Source organism: Balearica regulorum, chromosome 1 (assembly GCF_011004875.1).
Source record: "Balearica regulorum gibbericeps isolate bBalReg1 chromosome 1, bBalReg1.pri, whole genome shotgun sequence".
Lineage (NCBI taxonomy): Eukaryota > Metazoa > Chordata > Aves > Gruiformes > Gruidae > Balearica > Balearica regulorum.
The window spans coordinates 190,203,118-190,230,525 of NC_046184.1; the positions used below are offsets into that span (position 1 = coordinate 190,203,118).

At 38.0% G+C, this 27,408-nt stretch overlaps 1 protein-coding gene across 2 annotated transcripts in view; it reads right to left on the minus strand.

The window, feature by feature from the left end:
- COG6 (component of oligomeric golgi complex 6) overlaps positions 1-25,189 on the minus strand; it is a 60,697-nt gene extending 35,508 nt beyond the window's left edge. Inside the window, exons 1-8 of one of the 2 annotated variants that reach the window (XM_075741937.1) lie at positions 24,970-25,189; positions 24,203-24,346; positions 23,782-23,853; positions 20,268-20,326; positions 6,589-6,700; positions 4,529-4,611; positions 4,223-4,293; positions 1,812-1,905 (exon numbers count right to left, since the gene is read on the minus strand). In XM_075741937.1, the coding sequence (XP_075598052.1) occupies positions 1,812-1,905; positions 4,223-4,293; positions 4,529-4,611; positions 6,589-6,700; positions 20,268-20,326; positions 23,782-23,853; positions 24,203-24,346; positions 24,970-25,095 (761 nt within the window). In that variant the 5' untranslated portion in view covers positions 25,096-25,189. The remainder of the gene's footprint in view (positions 1-1,811; positions 1,906-4,222; positions 4,294-4,528; positions 4,612-6,588; positions 6,701-20,267; positions 20,327-23,781; positions 23,854-24,202; positions 24,347-24,969) is intronic. The other variant, XM_075741938.1, reaches the window with a different exon arrangement.
- Positions 25,190-27,408: the final 2,219 nt, after the last annotated feature.

Below are 27,408 nucleotides of genomic sequence, written 5' to 3' on the forward strand. Positions count from 1 at the left end.
CAAAAGTCCATCCATGGTGCAATCTTTCCGCCACTTTAAAGTTAACAAGACATAAGTTAATATAAGAAAAAAAGAACTTGTAGTTTTGTTTCTAAAGTCCTGCCCTTCTCCATCTTACTCACTTTCACCCAATGAAATCACAATCCTTATCAGATGCAAGGACAGTGATTTAGAGGAAAAGTGCATAAAATCAACAACTTAAAATTACTTTCTTCTATGACATACTGTTTTACATTTTGAACTCAGCAGTTTGTTATGTACTAAAGGAATATAAAAAATTTTGGAAGGGAATAAACTAAACCTTGAGATTTATAATGTAAAGCATCAGTACTGCCATTTTGACAATACTGCTGTAGTAAGTAGTTAACCATGATTATCTATGATGAGAGACATACGGCTGCATCTTCAATAGTAATGTTTACTTTTACCTTTATTGGCAGAAGAAACGTCCTACCTACCAAGTTCTACCTTTAGCAACATTAGTACTGCTGTTTGTGGGAGAGATGTCAGAAGAAAAACGAAGTCTCTTTTGCAGATTCATTTTAAACTCGCCAGCTGTGGATTTATCTAGAAGACGGGGTTTTTCCCCATAATTGTTAAGAAAGCAAAACAATAGTTTTATGACATTTGAAAGTAACCTAATTTAAAAAAATGTTTATTACAGAAAATATAAACTGCATCTATAAAGAGTCCTATAAAATGTTGTGAACACAGCTGTGACTGATCCTTTACAGCTGCAAAAAAGGGCCTGGAGGAGGGAATGCAAAAAAGGACTCCGCAATCCCCAGCTATGGCCCAATGTACTGCAACGTACCACATGCAATAGGTGGGGAGGTCGAGTGACATCACCTCCCCTTGAATCAACTAACTGAACTGACTGAGCATGTCGAGATGTGCACTTTCTCTTATACTGATGCAATTTTTAAGGTCCACTTGCACTATGCATTCTGCGCATGAAGAGCTCCATGTCACATACCCCCACCTTCGCATGCTTGAGACTATCAAAGACAAGGGTAGACTTTGAAAGACAGCCTCGTACTCTGCTCTCCTGGATGCCTGTGGCTAAAAGTAATTTGCAATAGTTGCAAATTGTGATGAATGCATTTAAAAAAAAAAAAAAATAGCATTAGAAGTACTTCTTCAGGTATGGTCACCCCAATAAAAACAGTTCTTACAGTGCCACCTCCTGGTTAAGTTGTCTCTACTAACTACTATTTCATTATGTTAAAAAGTCCCTTGGGCAAATTCTGAACAAGAACTAAACATTACTGTATTTTTTTTTTAATATATATATACACACACACACACATATATATAAATAAAAGTACCTCTATGCTTTAAAGGCCCATATGTAGAAGATTGTTTTTAACAGATTACTGTTCAACTCATAATGGAAGACATTCTTACAACCAGGAGCACTTCAGTAAAAACTAATTAGCCTTTATCAATTTTTTACTTTGGGAATTTAAATGAGACAATCACATGATTTCAACAACAGTTTTTTCTTCAGAAAAACCCTACAAGAAGAGCAGAAGTTCACAATTCATTTAGCTTAAAACAAAATCAGTCTGACATTTTACTTTAATTAGCAGTAAGTTGGAAAAAGTCCAATGACATTTACTGTATCATAATCATGTTAAAACGACTTCTGAAATTCAAAGAAGTTGAAATATGATTTTTTTATTATTATTTTTTTTGAATCTGACATAAGACTAAATTGCCACCATCCTTGGTACTGTAATTCATGCCTATAAATTTTATAGGCTGGAAATACTAATTTATGTTAGAAATAATCATGAACATTTACTTACTTATACAGGACAGGCCTATCTTGTAAGGCTTCCATGGCTTGAGCAAGAACTGGAGAAATGTCACATGATTCTTGCGTCAAAGTCCTGCATTCGTCTATAAAATATCAACACAGATAAAAGCACATTCTTTATGCTGTAATACCTTTTATAACAGGCTGTCAAATGAGAAAAGGAGTTAAAAAGTCAAAGGTTTTTAATTTTGAATTGAAGCCTTCAGAATATGCTACCTGGCCTAGTTCAAGTTAATGTAATTAAATTCCCCCATAAACAGTACTTTGCTGTAAAATGGATGCCCATCACAAATCTCAACAATAAGAAACATTAAAGGAAGCTTAGTATCTGGTTGCACCCATGTACAAATGTTAAATCATGCAACCATCAGAATTCTGTCAGGTTCCTTTAAAATTATTTCCCACATTTCAGGTAAACTATTAAGAAAAAAGAAAGCAAGTATTTAATAACAGAATCATCACAGAATGGTTTGGGTTGGAAGGGACCTTAAAGGTCATCTAGTTCCAACCCCCCTGCCATGAGCAGGGACACCCCCCACTAGACCGCATTGCCCAAAGCCCCATCCAACCTGGTCTTAAACACTTCCAGGGAGGGGGCATCCACAGCTTCTCTGGGCAACCTGTGCCAGTGCCTCGCCTCTCTCACAGTGAAGAGTTTCTTCCTTATGCCTAATCTAAGTCTACCTTCCTACAGCTTAAGGCCATTACCTCTTGTCCTGTCACTACATGCCCTTGTAAACAGTCCTTCTCCAGCTTTCCTGCAGCCCCCCTTTAGATGCTGGAAGGCTGGTATAAGGTCTCCCTGGAGCCTTCTCTTCTCCAGGCTCTCTCAGCCTGTCCTCACAGGAGAGGTGCTCCAGCCTTCTGATCATCTTCATGGTCCTCCTCTGGACTCGCTCCAACAGCTCCATGTCTCTCTTGTACTGGGGCCCCCAGAGCTGGATGCAGTACTCCAGGTGGGGTCTCATGAGAGCAGACTAGAGGCAGAATCACCTCCCTCAACGTGCTGGTCACGCTTCTTTTGATGCAGCCCAGGATACGGTTGGCTTTCTGGGCTGCAAGTGCGCACTGCCAGTTCATGTTTCATCAACCAACACCCCCAAGTCCTTCTCCTCAGGGCTGCTCTCAATCCATTCCTCGCCCAGCCTGTATTTGTGCTTGGGATTGCCTTGACTCATGTGTAGGACCGTCCACTTGGCCTTATTGAACTTCATGCAGTTTGCACAGGCTCACCTCTCCAGCCTGTCAAGGTCCCTCTGGATGGCATCCCTTCCCTCCAGCGTGTTGACCACACCACAGAGCTTGGTGTGGTCAGCAAACTTGCTGAGGGTGCACTGGATCCCACTGTCCGTGTTGCTGACAAAGATGTTAAAACAGCGCCAGTCCCAATACCAACCCCTGAGGAACACCACTCGTCACTGGTCTCTACTTGGACATCGAGCTGTTGACTGCAACTCTTTGAGTGTGATCATCCAGCCAATTCCTTATCCTTCGAGTGGTCCATCCATCAAATCCATGTCTCTCCAATTTAGAGACACGGACATCACATGGGACAGCGTCAAATGCTTTGCACAAGCATTTGAGCATTGAAGCAAGCTGTGGGTTTGTTTTAGTTTTTTGGTTTTGTTTTGTTATTTTTAAACTTTAATCACATCAACTATATAATCATGTATATTCCATGCATGAATGTGGAAATCATATAAACTAAATCAAACATCAGCAGAATAATAATGAATTTTCATTAGGGTGAAATCATAACAATGATTTGAGGCTTCAGCATCCACGGAAGAACAGCTAACTAATATAATATCACATTGTACCAGCTTTTCTTCATAAATCTTCCTGCCAGTGTCTTGGGAGAAGAGAGAAATAATACAAAAGCATCTACATTTTACACTATCAAAACATTACATTGAACATGCTTGGATCCACAGTACATATGAAAAAAAATAATAATCTACTATCATTCAAAAGAGCATCCTGATAAAGTAAGTTTGGGGTTTATTTTTCTTTTTTAAAGGTAAAAAACCACTCCTCACACTAAACTAGATCTTACTACTAAACTGTCAAAACCAAGAACTTCTCTGTGACCTGCAAAAAAATGAATTGCAATACACTTAACAATTTGCTTAGACTACCGAACTGTAGTTGTTCTCTGTGGAAAACTATCTGAAAATACAAATAAATAATACAGTTTTACAAACAGAGATAAGACTGGGCCAAAAAAGGAGACAATCTCCAGTTAACTATTTGGTTCACAACAAATCTTTTACTAAGAAGGAAACCCACAGCCTTGTTACCGAATCTTGGAAAGGGTTTTTGCTGAGTTTAATCCACATCAAGGAATTAAAGAAATCATCGTAATAATATTCATAAACATAAAAACATTCTTAGTCCTACTTTGAGTCCATCTGTAAAGTCGTTCGTAAGATGTCTCTTGCAGTAAGGCCATCTGTTCCATAATTTCCAAGCTAGAAGACAAAAAAGATTTTATTTGCAAATACTATTTTTGGTAGTACTAGCAAAGGCATGTACAAATAAAATAAAATACACCATAATTGAAATTATTAAAATTTTAAAATATGTTACTATGGGTTTATGTTAAATGCTCCTATATAGTCATATGAAGTAAATTATGAGACCTTGCTGCAACTTCTGCTTTTAACGAGGAAATGGTTATCTTGCATTCATTTAAGTAGTACTCACCCTGCCCTCTGCTGATTTGTCCGGAGGAGAATCTTGACATCATCGTGAATTTGCTTTACTCTTCCCAAAGCCTTGAAAAAATCCTAAATCAATTGAAAGAAAAAACAAAAGCAGTGTTCAAAAGCAGTAACTTCTCATTCAAACCTCTAGCATTCTGCACTCCCCATTTCAAATCCATATTTATGTTCCTTGCAGGTCTGTGTTCCAAGTACTGTTCTGAAAATACAATTCCACCCCTCGCATCTCACCCTTCATTCCACATTAATAGCCTTAAGATTTTCTCTTTCCCATTGCATCATACCCTTCCAAAAAAAAAGGCAGCAAAGATGTGGTTTTAATCTGTCTTTTATGTAGCATGTGTGTGTTTTACATTGATCAGTTAACACTTTGGGGAGACTTTGAGGACATTATTATACATTCTATCATCTTTCCTCTATTAACATGAGCAACTAAATAGCAAATTGAAACGTTATAAAGTATAATGATTATAGGTTGATTTTTTTTTGTTTTCATATAATGGGGTAACAATCTCTAAGAAAAAATAAATGTTTGCAATAGACTAGATCAAGCTTTCCATGACAATCTTCCCCTTCTAAATAACTCAGCGGCAGCAGCAGTGAAAAAAACCCAAACCACCAACTAGAAAACACAGACATATGGCCAACAGGTTATTTTGTTACTGTTTTAGAGAGCAAATGGCAATGCACTACCATTTTCAAACGCAGATTTTATTACGAAGTCATCTTCCAAACATCATGGGGGAGACTAAAGAATTCAGATATAACTGTTTGTTACACCTTTTGTGACCTCAACCCGGTTTGCTTCAGAAAAGTATGGTCCCATTCTGGCTCAAGTTGTATACAAATATACATATTCTAAGTGAAGCAGTCAAATGATTTAACCTACTGCCTTGAAGATCGTATGTTTATAAAAACCAAAATAACTCTTCCTTCAGGGGGAAAAAAAAAAAATAATCACCAAAACAGAAGCCTAACTAAAAATGTTTCAAGCACACTGTTTGATTCTATCATAGGAGAAAAGCACACACGATTTTACTGAAGTCTGCCATTTCAGTAGCACAACTGTATCTCAGTCACTTCTGCACATTTTCTATGCAGACCAAAGTATCAAAAGGACTAATCCTTCTGCTGTGAACCAAGCACTGAATAAATGTCACAGTGTTGCTGTCATTGCTCCCTGCAACACATCCTTTTTAGAAACCTGAATGTTCTTTCATGGCAATAGCTGGTATGAAAGCATACAGCAATTACTCAAGTGCACAATCATTTAACACATTCCATTTACGCTTTCATTAGCACTGTTTATGGTTATCTGTTCCATGGCTTTAATAATGCTTTAACTGCAGACAGGATGCTTGTGGAAACAAGATAGTGTGTCTCAGCAGGTAGTCTACATTTAAGTGAAGTTTCTATGCAACTACACTAATAAAAATCTGTTAAGTGTACTCAGTTCTCTCATTATTCATTTTGCTTTTACTGCAGAACAATGTGCGTTCTTATCTAAACCATAAACATATTCAAAATCTTGTTTTGGAAAGTGGGTAAAAGTGAATCAGCACCTAATATCTTCATCAATCAAAGAATAATGAGGGAAAACCTCAGCTTACATTGTTTCAAGTCACTGAATACCTATATACACGCACATGCAAAGCGCACACACACATGCACAAGGGTAGTGCTACATATTACTGAAGCACTGCAAATTTCTCATTTGCTTTATTTGAGTGTGATGAAGTTTTAAAACATCTTCACTGAAAAGTCAGGCTTCGCAAAGGTCTTTTTGAAGTGCAGAACCACATGATACCTCATTTGCCCCTTAAATTCATTACACAAACTAGAATTTAATGTTGATTTTCTTTCTTGTTACTTGAATCTTTCATCACACATTTCAAACTCATCAGAAATTCACCATTTTGTTAAAAGGTACATTCCTCCATAAAAAATTAAATTACAAACTGATAATAAGATCTCATGTACAATTCAGCTACAATGCTGCTACATTTTAGTTCAGGGCAAAGCTTTTAATGTTCACTGAGTTACCTCAGTAATTGGCTCATCTTTTGTGCCTCGAAGGAGGTTCATTTCATCTGGTGTCAGCTGGAATTTTGCTATGAATGCATCTGCAACTTGTGCTTTCATTTCTAGCCTCTGACTGTAATGAAACAAGGTTAAAAGAACATTACCTTTTTATGCTTATCTCTGATTTATTTTGCATATTCATACTTTTGGAAACATAATTAGCATTAGAAATCAGTGTTAATAAATTGTAATAGTACATTCTTGCCATTTTAACACTCATGTTGTATCTTCACATACAATTTTCTATTAAGCTTACATAGATTACTGAGTAAAAGCAATATAAAGGTAAGTTAACACATTTGAAAACTAGTAAGTTCTTTAAAAAAATACTCCTTTAGTGTTTGTATCACAAGTTACTTAACCCAGATACTTTGTGCTTGTACAGTTGTAATGCTTGCAGTTATTTCTTTTCAAATTAATCAAGGAAAGAATAGGATCTCATCTCATATTTTCAGAGATACAAAAAAGTTGTAGCACCCAAAATGAGAAAATGATCATTGGATTAATCTACTTTTCTGTAGAACAGATCCATTTCTTTTTAACAACATACAGTTGGGATATAAATTTACTAATCTCGCAAGCAATCAAAAGGTAACTGCTCATTCTCTTGTATCACCCTCCCCAAAATAAACGCAGCAGCAACGTAATACACAAACGCCATCTCGTGGGCAGCACCTTTTTGCACGTTTTGTCACAGACAACCACAAAAGGAACCAAATGAATAGAGTTTTATTCCACAGGAAGGGACTGAAATTCCAGTAGCAACAGAAAAATGCATACAGCATTCCAGGAAATAAAAACTACATTTTCTGGACACTGGGAAGACACTAATTAGTTATTTGTAGAACCAGGGTCAATTACTTCAAGACCATTTCAGCTTCCAATGTAATTACTGCAAGACAAATACACTATTATTATAGGGCGGTAAGACAGGCAAGTACACTTATAATACTGACTGCAATAATTAAATTTCCTTGCAAGATCAAAGCTTGAAAAGTAAGTTTTTACTTATTTACTACCTCTCTACTATCCAACTAGTGGCTGGACTGCGTTCAGCTGTAAGAAGCAGGGAAAACTGGCTTCCTTTCTGCGGACATGGACTGCCTTCCCATCCTGCAGTTCCACAAACTCTTTTAGAGATCAGATGAAATGTTTCCTAATAGTCAGTGCTCTAGTATAGTGAACAGTGATAATGATGGGAATATAAAATCCAACAGTGTTTCAAAAGTAGAATTTATGAAAATCAAAGGGGAAAGCAACCCAGTACTTCTTCTCCCAAGTAACAAGCAATAGGACAAGAGAAAATGACCTCAAGTTGTGCCAGGGGAGGTTTAGATTGGATATTAGGAAAAATTTTTTCACTGAAAGGGTTATAAATCATTGGAACAAGCTGTCCAGGGACATGGTTGAGTCACCATCCCTGGAGGTATTTAAACGACACATAGATGTGGTGCTTAGGGACATGGTTTAGTGGTACACTTGGCAGTGCTAAGTTAATGGCTGGACTTAAAGGTCTTTTCCAACCAAAATGATTCTATGATTCTAAGTTACACGGAAAACACCTAAGCAAAAGGGAAAACAAAAAACTTAAATGCTTTAATTCCACATCTTTAATTGATAAGTCTGGTTTCCCCAGGGTCCTATGCAGATGTAGCTGTTTTGCCTTTACACTGACAGTTTTGCAATGCTTAAAATTCGTCTGTCTGGCTATTTAATTTTCTCTAAATAAACTCTACAATTGCAAATTCAGGGAAGAAACAGGAAGGGAAGAAACAAGACTGATTGAGGTTAATTTTGGCCAACTAAACAGGCAATGACAGCAGATGCATTCATAAAAATTATAGTCCTTTCCAAGAAATCTGGTGGTAGCTCACTGCAAATGAGGAAGAACAGGGAAGAGGTCTACAAAGGGAGGGCTCAGGAGTGCATAGGCACCTTGGAAATGAGAAAGTGCAGGTACAGGAAGAAAAAGGTGAGAAAAGTTATTTGGAAGAGAGGAAAGAGATTGAGAAGCATGATGATGGTTTGGCATGGAGGTGGAGTCAGTTTTCTACCACAAGGAATAGGAAAAAGGGAGTAAGAGATTTGGAGAGCATGGAAAGTACCAAAAGACTCTGGGGGGCAGAGAAGGGAGACATGCAAGGTCATGAGTCTCAAGGGACTGAAGTTGCCCCATCTTTTCTTAGAGTAACTTTATGTAAATCTCTCATGTCGGGGTGAGGACACACAAGACTGTCTTCAAAAGTAAACAGAGCTGGCACTGTTTTCAACCCTGCTGATACGCTTTTCTGACAGGATGCATGGTAGACCTCAACATAGTGGATGGAGAACTGAAGAATACCATTTTGAACATATTCCACAAATTTTCAGCAGGAAGATTAGGCAATAAAATCAGAAGAGAGGAAGCCATGGTGTAACTTCAGTGGAAGATAGAGGAAAAAATACCAAGAGAAGTTGTCTACAAAACGTACTCAACAAGAATTAACAGTCAGGAGGAAATCAACAAAAGAGCATTTTTAATTAAATATTAGGCTTGTCAGAGGTTTTCTTATGATAACTATGTCATTCTCACAACACAGCTGAAAGATGGATCAGGTCTGCTCTGTAGTAATATATTTCATCATTGCAATGATGCCTTAGCCATTCTGCTTAGGCTGCCTCAGCCATCCCTGCTCATCCCTGGTCTGTATTGCCCTTTCCACTGTGCCAGAACCATTGTTTATAGTATCATGTAGTGAATTGGATCAGGGAATAAATCTGGCAGGACAAAACCAGTTTTTATTTAATTTTTTTCTTGGAAGGAGGTTACATGTATTCTCTAATTCAGTTTACCACAGGCCCGTACTAAAGGACTGTGGGGTACTAAGTCATGTAAAGCAGAGCGAGCTGCCAGAGGCAGGGGGGTAATGACTACTTAGTTCACTGCTGCTATGAATAGTCATGAAAACCACACTTCAGAACTCTTCTGGGGTATAAAAAGAGGTCATTTCAACAGTCAGATAATAATAATAACAACAACAACACGACCCTCCCCTTTCAACTTCCCCCCAAAAACCTAGAGGTATACGACAAATTGAAAATCAGGCATGGAGGCTTAAAACTTCAACCAATGATGGTGCTTTCAACAGTGCTCTCCTATTCCACACCATTGTGCTGTTGAAGTCTAATCCATCAACATCATCGTCATTGGATTTGGTTGAAACAGCAGACAATGTAATTTAGTGAATTAACTTTATTTAATAGTTGCTCCGAGTCTCTCCTCTTGTGATGGAAATCTCAATCTAATATAAAACCACAAAGCTGAAAAGACTTACACTGGATTATCCCTCCCTTTAGGGAAAAGAAGGAAGGTAGGAAAGAGACTGGAGAAAGCAAGATCTTCTTTGGTTTCAGCTGAAACAAGATCTCCCCGAAACACAGGAGCAGATGGGATGTTGAAAAACTCTTCTGTTCTTTGAACCTATCTCCTGTGTGCATAACTTTTAAGTGCTCTTACAGAAGATCTCCATTTACTACTATCTCCTATTCTTCAGATTTTTTTAATGTATTTTTATAGGAGCTCTCAGCACTAGCCTGCATACTTTCACAAAACCGGGGGTAGGGGAAAGTCTGATTCGAAGAAGTGCAGTATACTGAACATAACAGTTTTTTCAGTCTGCTTTGCAGATTTGTTGGAATTAGGGTTGTAGACTTTCAAAGAACAAGAGCCAGAGTCACAAACTGCACAAACTTCAGGCTCGTTAGCCCATACTGGAACCCTGTGCCCACTTCACTCCTGTGGTTATAAAAACAAACAATTGCAGATCTCACTACTGAATCTCTCTCCTCCTGCAAGTCCCCACTCCATACAGTTCTCCCTCCATTCCTTTTTTGCTGCTACGAAGAACAAGGCTCAATCAAACATCATGCTCTAAAGCCATTCCCTTCCCTGGCTGTGTCTCTGGCTAACACCTACTGTAACTGCTCACTGACACATTCTGCACACTTCCAATAATTAACTTTTACAAAACAGAGTCAATATATTAAACTCTAACATACTGCCAAGTTAAAAGTTCCACAATGTGATCACAAAGTAACAGCCTCAAGGTGGCAGTAACGTTTCATCTATCTTTCTCAAAATAGTGATTCAGAAGCAGTGAGAAACATCTATCCTAAACCTAAACTAAAAACACGCATCTGAATTTTGATAAAGCTATTTCTTTTGGGCTCTTTACAAAGGACGTGGGATTTCAACAAGCTACACAGTTTCCAAACCCAGGTTAGCCACCTCTGTTTATGAAAGTTGCCTTGGTTATCAATCCAACTGAGAGAGAGAGAGATCATATTTCCTAGATGATGGATCAGGAACGAAACATGTAAAGCGCTACGGATCCTTGACGTCTACCTGGCAGTATACAGTATTAATGAGACCAATAGATTTGCAAAGGTATTTAATTTTATATATATACACATATATATTTTTTTTCCCCCTCTGGCATAAGCTAACAGCTATTTAACTAGAATCTAATCAATTTTATTAAAGCAGGGAAATGGATTAAAATATCACTCAAGTTTGCTATAGTTATTTCATTGTGATAAGTGCTATACAAAACACAATATGTAACAAAAGCTAGAGTAAGGGCATATTACATATAACCCACAGCAATCAGTACCTGCACAGACACTTGGACATTTCAAGACCCACTGGCCTTTCTGTAAACATAACAATTTCTAAATTGTGTTCTAAACCTGTGCAGTACAGCAGAGGAAAGGCCACACTGTGCTGTTATCCCAAAGTGGGTTTTTTTTCTTCCCTGCATAAAGGAACAAGCCTCACAGATCATGGGAACACGGCACCAATGCAAAGGGGGACGTGCCAAGCACTGGTAGACTTTGGAGCTTGGGCGGGGGACGGGAATCCAACAAAGAGCAATTTCCCCAGTTTTAATCGTTACCAGGGAGACAGAATTCTTTTGCAAGGGAACTCAAAAGGCTGGGAAAACTATGCACTTCATGCACTTTTCCCTTGAACCAAGTACAAATGTGCACTGTTTGTTAGGATTATCACCTAGACAGCTCAAAAAATGAGGTGGAGGAGAAACAGGCTTTTCCAAAGTTTAATTTTATCTTGCCACCAAGTACAGCATAAAAATGTGCTAGCTTCCTATACTTGGGACGAGTCCTGGCAGTATGTTCTGAAATTACTTTCAATTTGTGGTAATGAGGATTCAACACATTTTTAAAGCCTCAAAAAGATGGAGTATTTCTATCTCATAATGAAATAACAACCATCTTTAAGAGACATCTATAAATACTTTTCAGCAGCAGCTGGAAAAGTCATTTTTCTGTGATGGTTTTAGTGGAAGGCAAATATACAAACCTATTTAACAAAACATCTACACACAAGTAACTGTTAGAAAACCACTCTTAAGTACCAGGTACAAAAATGCATTTCTAAATGCTGAGAACAAATGGTTTTATTCTACATTTTGTCTGTCACGTCTTTTATTAAAGGAGAACTGAAATATTGTGAGAAGGTATTCAGTGACTAATTCCATCACAGAATATAATTATGAAATTTTGTCCTTAATTAAAAAACAGGAAGGCACAGAAAATCAGAGTGAATTATCTAACATTCCCAGGATACAGGAAAATAGCAGTAATATTATAGAAGGCCTTAGTGAGACCTCATCTGGAAAACAGATCACAAACCCGATCATCTGTGTTCCAGAACAATGGACTCCCATTAGACCAGAGCTAGCAGGATGATGATGGGAATGGAGAACCTAATTTATGAGAGGAGATAAAGGAAGCTCTTAAGATAAAAGACAAGATGAGAAAACAGTCGATTTTTATCCAAGAATCAGAAGAATTAGTTTGGAAGTTAGAAAAAGGCTTTTACTGGAAAGAACAAGCTTTTGAGCCAAGTGTTCCCAGAACAGCAACAGGTACAAAATACAAAAATAATTAACTAGTTATGCATTGAACAGTCGATGAGTTTACGAAAGTCATCATGCAAATGATAGCTGGCAGCAGAAGACTGGACCTGAACTTAGAAGATTTCTTCCATCTGCAATCCCTGTCTAAAGACAGCTAGCCTGCAGTGCTGCAGCCCTGCATATAATACATTCTGTTCTAAAAATAAATAGGTAAAAATCAAAAAGGCTAAATCAAAAGTTTAGCAACAGAAGATACTAACTGCACTGAAATTATTCAAACATTGTCAAATAGATTACTAAACACTAGAATAAAAAAGCTTATATGCTGTAAAACAAGCTCATATAATTTAATAGTTTTCTACATACTGACTGGGCTTCCTATAAGCATCATTGATACTTATCTACGAAAACAGTCTGGATAAGCAATTTGCACATGCAAAACTTCACAGCAATCGTGATACATATACTTATTAGGTAAATCACTGTTTAGCAATGTTTAAGATAGAAGATACGGTTTCCAACTTGTAAACAGAGAGTAAGTTAAAAAGCAGTGTATTTCCAGTAAACAGATTATTTTCTATCTTATAGAGGTCAGCTAGTTGAGACTATCATACCAGACTCGTACCTTCAGTAAATCTTTTCTACAATCTCATATAAAGACATTTGAAAGGGGACTGCTTAGTCTAGCTTCAAATTTACCATCGAATTAAAAAATGTTGCCAAAGGCATGAAAATACCACACTGTTCTCTACATCCACCTGAAATAAGATCAGAACAAATGAGCTTAACCAGCAGCAAAAGGAGAACTAAATCAGATAGTAGGAAGATAATGAAAAAACAAAATCAATTTCCAGGTAAGCCCATGGGCTCTCTGTTCCTGGACTTTTCTTCTAAGAGCAGATTAGACAAACATCAGTCAGGCATGATTCTGCACTTCTGATGAATGTTTCTCAACCTGTAAGAACCATGCCTCACTTCATACTGATCAAGACTACTTCATGCCTCAACAGAGTACATGGTTGCCAGGTAGAAAAGATGGCAGGAAATAAGGCTTTGCACTTTCTCTGCTCGTAATGGCTAGAATGTGACAAATTAGGGTTTTCTTCAGATCCACTTTAGCTGTTTGGATACCTGTATTATGTCCTGTTACCTATGCTTTACTTTGGTACAAATCAAGGAAGACAATCAGCCTCAGAATTTCAAACCTTCACCCTCCCCACAATGACTTGTAATTCAGTTTAGGCAATCACTGCTTTTTCTCATGCAGCATATTCACAGGAATAAATGTAATTACAAGTTTCAAAAGGTCAAGACATGAAATACATCTCATGGCACAAACCACCAGATCACCACTTTTCTTGGCATATGCTGATGAAAGCAAACTTCTCTAACGTGCTACAAATACTGGTGAACTTTCTGCATCATTTCCAAATTGACTATGACAAAAAAGGTATTTTGCAAAAAAGAAAATGAAAAAAGCATCACCAAAGAGACAAGCATGAGAGATCCGTAGTACAGCACTGCTGAAGCAGCAGATGTTCACTAAGAAACATTTTTCCTTAGACTTTTGACCTTGTATTGAGCACAGAGGTGACAGTCAAATCATTCACTGAACTCCAAGAACTGTATTTGGTAAATTTAAATAAAGAGCAAGTCTGAATGTAATTCAATTAAAATAAATTGAAATACACACTGCTGCATTCCAAAACATGTTTGGGAATCATATTTAACTGTATTTTTAAAAAGTGAAACAATCCTAGTGCTACAGAAACCAATTTTCCAGAATCGATGTAACTCATAAAGACTCTGACATCAAAACACATATTTTGCTGTTTAATAACACAATTAACAGAAACTAGCAAAAGAAGATAATGTGTAAAGGTGTTCAAGTGCATAACATCAATGAAAGCTCTGAAACTTTAGCCTGACTCAAAAATTATCTGTCCGAGCCACTTCCATTCCCATTCTTTCATATGCAGTTTTCAGAGCCACCTTTACTTCCAGAAAACTACTTCTGACTTTCACTGGTTTTCCATTTCTGCAGGCTTATTTTCTGTACTCTCCCTGAGCATATACATACACTGACAGAATCACTCTTATTTAATTTTATAAGAATTAATATTGTAACTATTACCTTCTGGTCTCTTTCTTCAATCATTACATCCACAACTGTCATTTGTGGCTAACCTCAAAGACAATCTTGCACAGTACCTTACCATTAAATGTCTGGTAGAGCTACTATGAAGCCAGGCTTCTGGCATTCTGCATAAAGTATTTTGGAACTGAACTGTTATTCTCTGGTTTGGGAACTGTACTGAACTCCAGGACACTTGTCTCCAATGCAAGGCGAAGTAGTTTAGTATTGCAAGTAGGTTTATAGCTTCGCACAAAGTAAAAAAGAACTAAACTCAGATACAGGAAGAGAACTGGTAAGTCACAAGGAGCTTTTATTAAAATTTCACTTCAATGAGCAAGATCCTTTTTCTGTCAGCATATTAGCAAGGGCAATAAGCAAACCCACATCTTTTAAAACACAGCAGATGTTGTTTGAAAACAAACTAATCTCCTCATTACTGTACATAAAGTCTAATGCAACCTGAAAGTAGTATTAATGTGCTAAGGTAAATGTATAGAAATCTAGTGAAGATACTAGAGTGGAATTTAATTTTTAACAATTCACAGAAATTGCCTAAATTAACTACCTTGGTTTTTCTTCATTATCAAAGTTGTTATGAAATACATTAAAACAAACGTTCTATTCAAGACTTTACATTACTGAACTTAACATAAAGTTAATAGAGAGAGGTTGAATGGTTTGGACTACTTTATTTCACACTACATGGGTTCTATTAAGTTGTGCTAAGTCTCAATTTTAAGGAGAGAAGAGGAAAATAAACCACCCTAGTTCCTATGTTAAACAGATTCCATAACTTAAATAATGTGAAAGAAAACTGTTCTGCTTCTAACATACAGTAATTTTAACTAGTCTTTACAGAGAAAATAAATTCAGAACAAGCAACCTAATTGACCAAAGAAATGCACCAACTCTGCCACGTTCACAAATATAAAAATGCAATTGTATTGATGGAAGATTACTTTTTTTAATTTGTTATCTAAGTAACACACTCTATTTAGCATTTATGCCAAATTGGGTGTAAAGCTCACAAACTAAGTTACAAGAAAAACAGTGCTGCAAAGCAACAGCCTAAGAATGCAGAAGTCTTAACTTAAATCTGAGATGAACATCTTATTTTCCACCCCAACTATTTAACCAAGTGTCTTAAATTACACATTTTATCAAGATAGGGAGTCATCAGGATTACCTACAGGATATTGCAGATGCACCACAATACCTTCAAACTACAGATTTGAGAGACTAGGATGACCAGAAAGGAGTTCAGGTAAGAAACTTAGGAAACTGAAAATCATCGTGAAATATATCTAATTATATAGGTGGTAACACAACACAAAAACTACTTAGTATAGTAGCAGTATCTGGACAGAACCACTGAGGCAGCCACCCCTTTGCGAGTACTGCAGAAGAATACATGCAAAGATGAAAGCACGAGCAAGCATTCTTACTTAAAATGTTCATCCCATACTCAAGTTCCAGTGGCCACTCTGCATGTTCGGGAAACTTTATTCTTCAGTGCTGTCACACAGTTCTTGATTAAAAGAAAAACACTACACAGGTTCACATACCACATAGGGAAAAACTTCTGAAGAGAAATTTACATTTGCAAGGTTGCACCCTATGAAAATACTTCACTTACTATTTCAATCTTCCCTTTATTTGCTTTGTATAGCTAGGGGAATAAAGTTACAACTTTGGCTATTGACTTTTCTTTCTCTGGTTTTGAAATGTCTGTTCTTTTAATTGCAGTTTGCCTTGATACTAATTATAACATCTTTTGACAAAATTTACTTTCCACAAGAACTGACCAGGCATGAAGAAGGTTTACCCAAGCCAAAGCTTCCACCTGTCATTTACTGAAAACAGTCTTAAGACTATTACAGAAAGACAACTACGCATCTTTCATCAAAGCCAGAGCTAACATGTATTCTCAGAAAATGAAGGGAAGTAAATGAAAAGCTGTGACCTACTAACTCGGGTATTTCCCTAAGTAACCTTCTGTCTTCATCATATTATCCAAGTGAAGACAGCAGCCCATTTTCCCTAAAATTTCAGACAAATACAAAAATTAAATATTTTCTAAAATGTACATCCCGAATTACCATAAATGCATTAAATGCATCTGAAAGTTTGCTGTCTCCCTTCAGTTTTAGAACATTGAATCAAATCATAACATTTTCCTTCTATGAAAAAATGGCCAGCTAAAGTAAATGAGATAAATGCTAAGCATAATAGAAGAACTTTTTTTGACCAATAGCTAGCACAGCAAATCATTTACTGCAAATGAAAATACTTGCTGAAATAATTTTTTTAAAACTGCTAAAAAACGTCAGAATGGGACTTAATGTAGTACTCAGTGAGAAGGACAAAATCAAAATACCTTAAGGACAGTGTAAAAAACTGGCTCAGCAAAATGACAGAATGTATTATCTCTCTGTCCTGGTTTTGGCTGGGATAGAGTTAATTTTTCTTCATAGTAGCTAGTATGGGGCTATGTTTTGGATTTGTGCCAAAAATGGTGTGGATTCAGAAAAGAAAGATGTTTTCATTATTGCTAAGCAGTGCTTACACAGAGCCAACACCTTTTCTGCTTCTCACACCGCTTCACCAGGGAGGAGGCTGGGGGTGCAACAAGGAGTTGGGAGGGGACACAGCCAGGACAACTGACCCCAACTGACCAAAGGGATATTCCATACCACATGACATCATGCTGAGCATATAAAGCTGGGGGAAGGGGCGGCGTGTGTGTGTGTGTGACTGTGGGAATGGGGATGACACGTGATGGATGACATTCAGAATGATAGTGCTTATCTTCCCAAGTAATGGTTGCACGTAATGGAGCCCTGCTTTCCTGGAGATGGCTGAACACCTGCCTGCTGATGGGAAGTGGGGAATGAACTCCTTGTTTTGCTTTGCTTGCGTGCATGGCTTTTGCTTTACCTATTAAACTATCTCATCCCATGGGTTTTCTCACTTTAACTCTTCTGATTCTCTCCCCTATCCCACGGGGGCAGGGAGTGAGCAAGTGTCTGCATGGTGCTTAGCTGCCAGTTGGGGCAAAACCACGACACTGCTATTACAAAATGTTCAGTAACTATCATTGTGCAAAAGAAGAAGATAACTAATTTTATTTTTCAAGTTAATGTTTAAAAACATATCATTACTCAGTACTGATTTAAGAACTAAAACAACTCACAAACACGGTGGTATGTAATTAGGTTTTTTTAATATTTTGATGTTAAATTAAAAAATTACACAGGAAGTTCTACTACATTGTGCTATTTGAATACAAATTCCCATTATCCTAAACTTCAAGAAACGTCTACCTAATTCATGTTTTCTTGTGGAAAGCCTATCATAAAATAAACAGCTGGCAGGACCACAGGGAGTAGACATAGACATTTGGGACTGACCAAATCTGAAGATGACTTTTGTCTTTCATAGTAAGAAAAGAGACATCTTTTTATAGGAAGAACTCTAAAAAATTGATTATGCTCAGCAATTACTGGTTCAAGGCCAGGTTGGATGGGGCTTTGGGCAACCTGGTCTAGTGGAGGGTGTCCCTGCCCATGGCAGGGGGGTTGGAACTAGATGATCTTTAAGGTCCCTTCCAACCCAAACCATTCTATGATTCTATTATACTGCTTTGTCCTAGACTGCTCTTGCTTTACAGTCACTGTTTCAATTGCCTTCTCTTTTGATGGGTCCAGCTTTCATCTCTGCATTTCAATCACATTTTAGGACAACCCTCAGAAGACAGAGAAGCCATGTTTCAACATTTACCCCTTTGTAGGATAAGAAGTAACACCTGTTAAGTTGAAGAAATCACCAATTTAAGACCTGTATTTTGTCTGACTGCTAGCAAGATTTTAGCTTTTCAAGAAACCCCTAACATTCAGTAGCAGAGGCCTCTTCATGTACCTGATGTAAACCAAGCGATGCATCAGAGGAAACATCTAATGGGTCAAAAGAAAAGGTGACTCCAATGTCCCCCACATAAAAAAAAATAAAAATCTTTTGCTTAAATTTTTCACAAGCTTAGCCAGGAAAAAAGTTAACTTTGTTAATAAATGACACTTGTTAATAAATGATTCTTCCATGAGCATCATGTTGTAAGATCACACATATAGTTTGGCTTTTGCTAGTGGGTACTTCATTTATACTTACAAAATAGCCTTTCAAAAGAAAACTTTTGCCTACATGTGCACTCTAAGGTCACACAGACCCTTAGAAGGAGAGGCTACTTCCTAAACCTCTTTTCCTCCTCATACCAGGGGGATGTTCTGTCTCTTACAGGAATTAGCAGAAAGTCTTTTAAGTCAACTATCGTGCGAGTAAGGACTATATTGTAAAAGTACTGATGTACAGCCTGCATAATCCCCTTTAATGGAATTTAAGGCCAATTAGACATCCATCATTTGGGATTGGTCTTGGTATCTTCCATTCTGCTTCAGAACAAGGAATCAAAGCAGCTTTCCTTTTCTTGAGGCTACATCAAAGATGACCACTTCTCTGTCCTACTACTTCAAATACTCATATTTAAAATAATACATTTTCTAAGACTTGACTTCTGCCCACTTACTTAAACTGTAACTTTGCTAAATCCTCCATTTCATATCAACCAGTATGGTATTTTATGCAGTTATTCTACATTCAACTTTTAATATATGTACAGATCACACTCTAACCTCACATTCAGACTCTCACAGGATGTAATCTACTTCCTTCTGAAGTCCACAACATGAACCTACTGATTTTGAAAGCGCATCCAGAGTTATTCAAAATCATAATTTCTACTAGAAACTTATCACTGGAAATAATTATTTCTAATCTCTAGTGAACTATATATAATTTTCAGAAGAAAGCTCATAAAGCAAGGAAATTCATTTCTCTACACTGGCAAAGGCTAAAGCTGTAAAACCAGATGCCCTAGCTGTAAAAACTACAGAGATTACTTGAGTCTGTCATAGGCTATTATCCTCTTCCCATGAATAAAACTACTGAAAAGAGCAAAATACAAATCTTTTCTTCCACAAGAGGCTGGAGCACCAAGGGAAAAAGTGGTCTGCGTTAGGTTCATTAAACAGCACTTATCTATGTCAGTTAGCTTTAAATATGGCAGAGTAGGTTATAAGCCAACTTTCTGTTCCTACATACAGTCCCTGAACAAGACAGTGATTTCCACTGGATATGAAGCATTAACAACAAGAAGACTGTGAAACTGACGAGAGCCTTGAGTAGGTCTGTATCTGTTACAAAACAATATCACTTACATTATTAACTGACATTAGGTAAAGCACATCCATATTCAGCATGCTGCACTACTGTAACTGATTCTCTTCCCTAAATGGTCAATTTTATGACATAAGCACTAACACATGTTCTTACCTTTTTGTATCCTCTAGTAATAAACTCAAGAGTTCAGTATTTTTAATTCCAATTGAGCTACAAACACAGATAGTGTTAAAAACGAAACACAAATACAAAAAACCCCGAAGTTATTACTCAAAAGTGGCAGAATCAGATCTAAAAGAAAATTCCATCAGTACTGTCATGTCTTCAAGAAATAAATAAGGTGGTATACATACTTTTCTGCCTGGAGTTTTGTGGTTTTTACTATCAAGTCTTGGGTTTGTTCCTTTGCTGCCTAGAATACAATTAGAATCATTAATATGAAGAACATAAACATATCAAATGCATTACACAACCTTTAAAATATTTAATACTTTTGAAGCTTTCTGACTATAAGCAGTTTAAAGAGTGTACTCTTTGAGAAACAAAAAGCCTTCTTGAAAGAAGTATTAACTCCCTGTTTTCAGGAACGAAAACATAAATTAATCTCCTTATCCATATACATTTTCATCTTTCTATACATTTATATTCACAGTTAATTTTTAATTTATATTTAATAAAAACCCATTATTATAAATATTAGAAATAGTTCTGATTATTCTGTTTGTCCGTCAACTGTAAATCATTTGCTGTTACAAAATGAAAAGTGAAACAAGTTCCTTTGGATGCTAAACTGCTCAGGACCAGTGTCCATCCAGCCATTTTAGACAACATGAATACAGCTCTGCTGGTCTTAAAATTTTATCTCTACAGTTCAAGCAGCTTATAGGGCTGTAAAGACCAAGTGCAATGCACTCAAGTTCTTCATCATAGCCCTAAATGTTCAGTGATGACAATGCAAGGGAATCCATGTAGAAACAATTCTGCTACAGGCACCAGCTGCATGACTAGAGGGATTGCTGCAACTGAAGTTAAAGAGTTCTGAAACTTGTCACTCAGCAAGAAGATAAAAGAAATCCAGAACTGTGGTTTCCCACTGGACACTACCAGTTATCACTTAGGCAGAAAAATAAGATTTAACAACAACAAAAAAATAATCCTGAAACCAAAATGCATTCAGTATGAAATAATATTGCAAGTGAAGAGGTGGAAACAGCCATAAAGATATTCTGTGTGAATAATTTCAAGGCTGTAATGGGTCTAAATCACAGCGTTTGAAGAAGATGCCAGTCTCAAAGCCTGTGAGAGGTCTTATGCCAGTATACATGTGCACTGATTCACTTCAGCCTTTCTATATGCCACACTGCACTAGCTGCAATGGAAAAGCAGCCAAGGTAGAGGAACACTTTGAAAGGTGAAAGGAGGACTGCAACCACTCAAGTGCAACTTCAGTCATCGGAGGGAGATTGAGCTGTTCCACGAATACAGACAGCGGGCATCGCTGAGGTGACAGCTTTGAATTTTCTAAAGGAAACTATCATGCACTAGCACGCAAATTTAATAAAAACTCAACAGAATTTACTTAACATTTAGTAGTTCCAAAATAATTTAAGATATCTTTAAGCTTTTTTATATCTTATATAAATAATAATATTTATTTTTTTTTTAATTTATTTGTATTTAAACTTTTTTTTTAGTAATATTGATTTTCAATGCTTCAGCCTAACAAAAAAAGACTGGAACTGAATTATCTACTAATTCCAGACATTTTTTTACCCCCTTCCTTCAGAGTTGCAGATTTTAATACACCAAAAAGAAGAAGAAATTTGCTTTCTTTCCAGTACTTTCTGGACAGAAGTACTAATTGCCAAGAAGACGGCTAACAGCATGACAGCAGAAAGGAAGGAAAAGCAGTTCTTCTGCTACATCAGGAAGCCAGTTTTTATTTATATGCATTCAAATGCATGCCAGATACTGTCATTGCTGTGTGTACGTAATGTAAGAACTTGCATCTAAGCAAAACAAGGTAACTGGCAGAAAAGAGTCAGACATGCCAGAAAAATCAGAAAGTTGATATTTGATGTTTATTTTATTGTAGATTCAAAATAGAAATATTTTTCTCTCCCCCCCCACCTCAGTATACTAATTAAAACTTCCATTATCCTTCAACGTGCTTTATTCCACTCCAGCACTTGCCTCCTTCTCTCCCTTTCAGCCACTGCGTTTATCAAGTTACTGTCCTGACATCAGATTTGACAGTATCTGGTTATTTGGATTGGATGGTATTATAAACTTACAAAATAAAAAAGGTTAAAAATTCTTTTGGCTTATCAATATATAGTCCCTTTCATATCTTGTATTTGTTCTGCTCTCTTAATACATCTCTCAGCACACTTTTGTGCCTTATATGCTATAGATACCCCTCTTTCTATCTTCTATTTGCTCTACTTCGTTCATTTTTGTTGTCTTATTCCACTGGAGCACATGCTTGCAAGTGTTCATGTCCTATTACAGACAAAATACCAGAGTATTTGACAACCGAGTGCTAGTTCATGGGCTTATTAACTTACTTTACATTCACACAGACAAAGAAAACACGGGTTGAATTGAGACAAGTTACAAGTTCTACACGGCTCTGGAGGAAACCTCCTGTGGGGCACGGAATGACACTACCTACTGACTTTAATAGAAAAAGAAATCACTGCAGGGTGGCTCTACTCTGGGGAAAAAAAAAAAAATCACAGATGATAGTTACGCTTCATGATCTAAAGACAGAGAAGAGCAAAAATCTGCATGGACACTTGACTCATTTCCACATCTAAGAGTTTAATCAAACAGTTCCTGAACTGCACTAGGGAATACATCCACATTAACAGTGTTCAAAGAGATTTGAGACCTCTGAGGTGTTATTACCCACTGCCTTCCAAAATTGAAAATTAAGTACTGCAGTGGGCTACACTGTACTCTCACACTTTTTGGAACCAAGTCAATCAAACTACAAGCGTTCTTATGGGAATTACATACAATGACTATGAAACCTATTCATCCGCATAGGGGGACACCTAATGTCCCCACACACACATTACGAGGGGAAAAAGCAACTGTTTTCACAGGACTTTTTAGTGAAGAATTCTCATTCACATACTATAACTTAAGTGCTATATTCAGAACAGATTTGGTTTGGCAAAACATCTATACTTCAGCATCCATAAACCTTTTAAATGCATCACTGTATCAAATACTGAACTTGTACACTAAAACCAAGCCAGATTTAGTAACGCATTATAAAACACAACTTTTTATTTCCCCTAGAACATTATGGATTCAGGACTAATACAAAACAGAATTGGTTTTGCTGCATATCAGCATTTTGAGACAATGTCATGAAACTAAACCAATAGAACGAAAATGGCATGCTAGATTTGTCTCTCTCTTTGGGTTACAAGATACTTTCTTATGAACATACTTGACTACATCTGTTGTGTTCATTTAAATACCTCAATGCGAAAGGCACATACATTTTACATGGAAATACACAACTGTAATTAACCCTTTAATCTCACACACATCCAATTGAATAAAATATTTTCTCTCCACTCACATACAAATGCATATCACATTGCTATTCTCAAAATAAGTATATTGCTGCATTCTGAATTGCAATTTACAAGAAATTAAAATGACTTTCTCAATACATTTTCTAAACAAGTAAAAAGAAATATATTAATGTCCTGTAGTAACACTATACGCATACTATGGAAACATCTCAGTGTCGCTGTTAATCCTCCCAAATAATTATTTATCTTTTTAAAAGAAAGTAGTTGCACCTCAAAAGGAAAAATAAACAAAGTGTATCTATTTATATATTACCTTCAAACGACTGGACATATCTTCACAGCAGCTGCTCATTGCTTGCACATCTTCATTTATACTCTCAAGCTCCTAAATAAGGTCAAATAACAACTGTTTTAAATCAGAAATGCCAGTCCTAGGCTCAGCTTCATCTCACCAAAGTCAGATGCCCAAGTTACAAGGACCATAGTTGCTCTAGGCTCCCTGTTAATCAATGGCGAGAATGCACCTCTAAAGATCAACATTCACTTGGGATTTTTATCTGTTTGAAACATCACCTCTCTCTGCACAGGCTTTTCATCAAATGATGAAACAGTTTTACTGTAAAAGTACATTTGTCCTGGAAAGTCAAAATCTCTTTTAATCCCCCTTTTTTTTTAACTTTAAATTACATAGCAGTACTCTTGCAAGATAGCTAGTCACGCTCTAAAAACGCTACCTCTTTAACTTGCTTGAATATGTGGACAAATTCTTCATTTATGGCTAAGCTTCGTCGTTCAATGTCTCCACGCAAGTTTCTTCGGGTGCGCAAACTGTTTTCGACAAAAAAGGATGAGAGCGCCTTGAGTGCTTCCAGCATTTCCTAGAAAATAAAAAAGATCTTAACTTTCCATGCAGTTACAAAGAAGTGGGTTACCTAGTCTGTAACCAACCCAAGTTCACGGTCTTAGGAAAAAAAACCCAAACAAGCAAACCAAAACATTAATTTAGAGAAAAAACTACCTAAACACACTCCAGATCAGTTGGTAAATAGTTAAAATAATTGCCGAGTCTTTCTTCTTCTTGTATAACGCACAATTTTGTCTACTATTCTAGAATAGGTTTAGTCAGTAAGATTACATTCTGTTAAAGCATGACCTATCCATAGATTAAAAAAAAAAAAAAAAAAAACATTTAAATCAGAAAAAGCTTAAGAAGTGCCCTCCAACCTAAACGATACAAACCTCCCTACGATTTGAAGGGAAGGAGCAGGTGCGTGGCATGTCACCGAAGAAGCAAAACTGAATTTTATGTTCAAGTAACGCTGCAAACGTCAGCTTGCGACTCCGCAGCGGAACTGAGGGTATGACAGGGCTCGCGTCCCAATTTCGGAGCCTATCGGGGCTCGCAGCCCCTGACGGCTCATCCGGCCGATTCCCCGCAGGGCACTCCCCGCCGGGCAGGCCCCGGCCCCCGCCTCGCCCCCTCAGCCGCCGCCCGTCCCACCTTGTCGTTGTCCAGACGAGTCTCCAGGATCTTGTTGAGTTTGCGGGACAGCGGGTTGCTGCCGGGGGCAGTCGGAAGCCCCGGAGCGGGGGCGACTGCCGGCGGCGGCGCAGCAGTGTCGGCCATAGCTGCGGCCCTCCCCGGCCGCCTGCTCCCAGCGCCGCGGCGGCGGACCGGCTCCGGCGGAAACGCGCTCCCGAGGCTTTGGTTCCGGCAACTGTTTGTGAGACCTGGACGTGTGGTCCCTGGTACAGGTGGCATTCAGGGGAATAAACAAAAGATTTTAGGTTGATGATAAGAAAAAGGGTTCACTTCCTGAGGTCGGATAGCCGTATTGATTTAATGAAATAAATGCTTTAGGTGTGAGCATAACTCACAAATGGGAAAATAAACAGACTCTTTATTGTATACATTAAGAGCAATGTCAGTAAAAGTGTGTCAAAATGAGGAGCGTGTCTTGTTTCGGCTGCGCATTTACCGACACAGCGGTTTTACCCCCGAGGTCTCCGTGCAGCCCCTGAGGAGCCGAGCGGCCTCTCTGCAGCAGAGCTGAGGCGCCGGGGCCGGGCTGGGATCCGTGTCCCCCCGCCGCAGCAGCAGCCTGCGCTGCTCTGGATAGCCAGGCCGGCCTGGCCTGGGGCCTGCGGCCATGCCACCTCGGTGGCCTTGGGTCAAACATCCGCAGGAGCCCGGCTGTGCGCCGCGCTCCAGTGCTGCAGCCGTGACACGTCCCGTCTTGATGCGATGAAGGGAATTCTGTGAGCTTTTCTGAAGAACAACAAGTAGGTACGCTGATGAAGGTAAGATGCCGTGGGAAGAAGATGGCTATATACAGCAAACAGCTGTATATAGATAAGGGTCCCACCATCGTGCCAGCTCTGAAAGCAACAGCACCTTGCACATGTGATTGAAAGCCGGTTTCCATTTGTCTGATGGTGTGTGGCTCAAAAAGCAAAGGCTCAAGGAGTAGCTTAAGTCTTCAGGAGTTTGGGGACTTCCCATTGCTCTTCTGTAGGCTCTTCCTGAAAAGAACTGCAAGTGAATTGAGCAGCCTTTGCCTTTACACCCAAGGTGGAGCACTGAAATTCTGAATGTTTTCATTCGCTTTTTTTCTTTTAGTTCCAGTCATTTATCTCAAAAAAAAATAATTATATGAACAGAGCCCTCCCTGAAATCTTTGCAAAACTTAGGATAGTGATAGGATATTTTTCTATTTAGTCTTCATTTTTTGTTTGCTTCCTCACATGTAGCCTCTACATAAAAGACCAGCTTTTCTGAGCAGCCTGTGTAGTACCTTGTTTCTACTCTTGGCTAGTCAGCAAGCAGGTTTTCAAGTATTTTCAGTCACCTTGTTTCCCTTCTTAGTTTCTGTTCCTCCACCCTATTACACTGATGTTATCTCCTTCTAGATGTCCTTTACTTCTGATTTAGCTGCCAGGAGCCAGGATCTCCCTTCTCCATGTCAGAAAAGAGAAAACAGCATCACAGGTGTGAGCAATTAATATTTAAGCTTGTCAAGAAAATTCTATTATTGGAAAGTTCCCCTCCCGACTATAAATTAGATGTTGTTAGCAGTTTGAACATTTCAAAAGCTGTTAACCTGTTAGATGGGTTGACAGAGTGAAGGCACACCTCGAAGTCAGAAAGACTTGAACACCCAAACCACAAGTGTCAGATAAGTGATGACCATTGCCAAGTCTTGTCCAGCAAGCTATACCACAAACATACAAGGAGCCACAAAGATTTTTCTCTATCGGTTAGTACATGCATTTTCTTTTGAAGCCTCCAGTTCTGCTTTCAGATGCTCCTTGATGGGTGTGCTCCTTAATGTGTTTCATGAGCCAGAATGCTTCAAGCTAATGTAACACATTGGGCTGCTGCTGCCAGGAACCGATAGGATTTTGAAACAGCATGTGTTTATCTGTGCATGTGTTCTCCCAGGAAAATGAGACTAAATAATTGAGGGAGCACTTTTTAATATGCTACAGCTGAAAGAAGCATTTGTATGAGGACACCAGGGCTTATTTTGTGTTCTTTTGGGAATATTAGATGCAGCAACAAAAAAAAAAAAAATCCTCTCTTTTTCTGATAGGGATAATATTTGCAGGCTAGATTTTTCCTCAGAACAGATTTTTTTTTAAACAAAAATGGAAATGTGATGTGGAATGAGGTCACCATCTAAAACTCAGCTGATGTGCCATGGCTGGTATGTGTCATGAAGGCAGGTTTGATGTGACATTCTTACCAGTTTGCTTGTCCACCAGTAAACGTTGTCCTCTTAAGTCAACTGGATGTACATTGTGGGATAAAACGATTGGAAGTTTGTGATGTGTAACGGCCAGAAGGGACTTTGATTTCAGATATCAGTTTCTGTGTATCAATGGAAGACCGTTTGTGTGGCGTGTGTAATTTACTCAAGCTTAAGTTCCCTTACCAAAG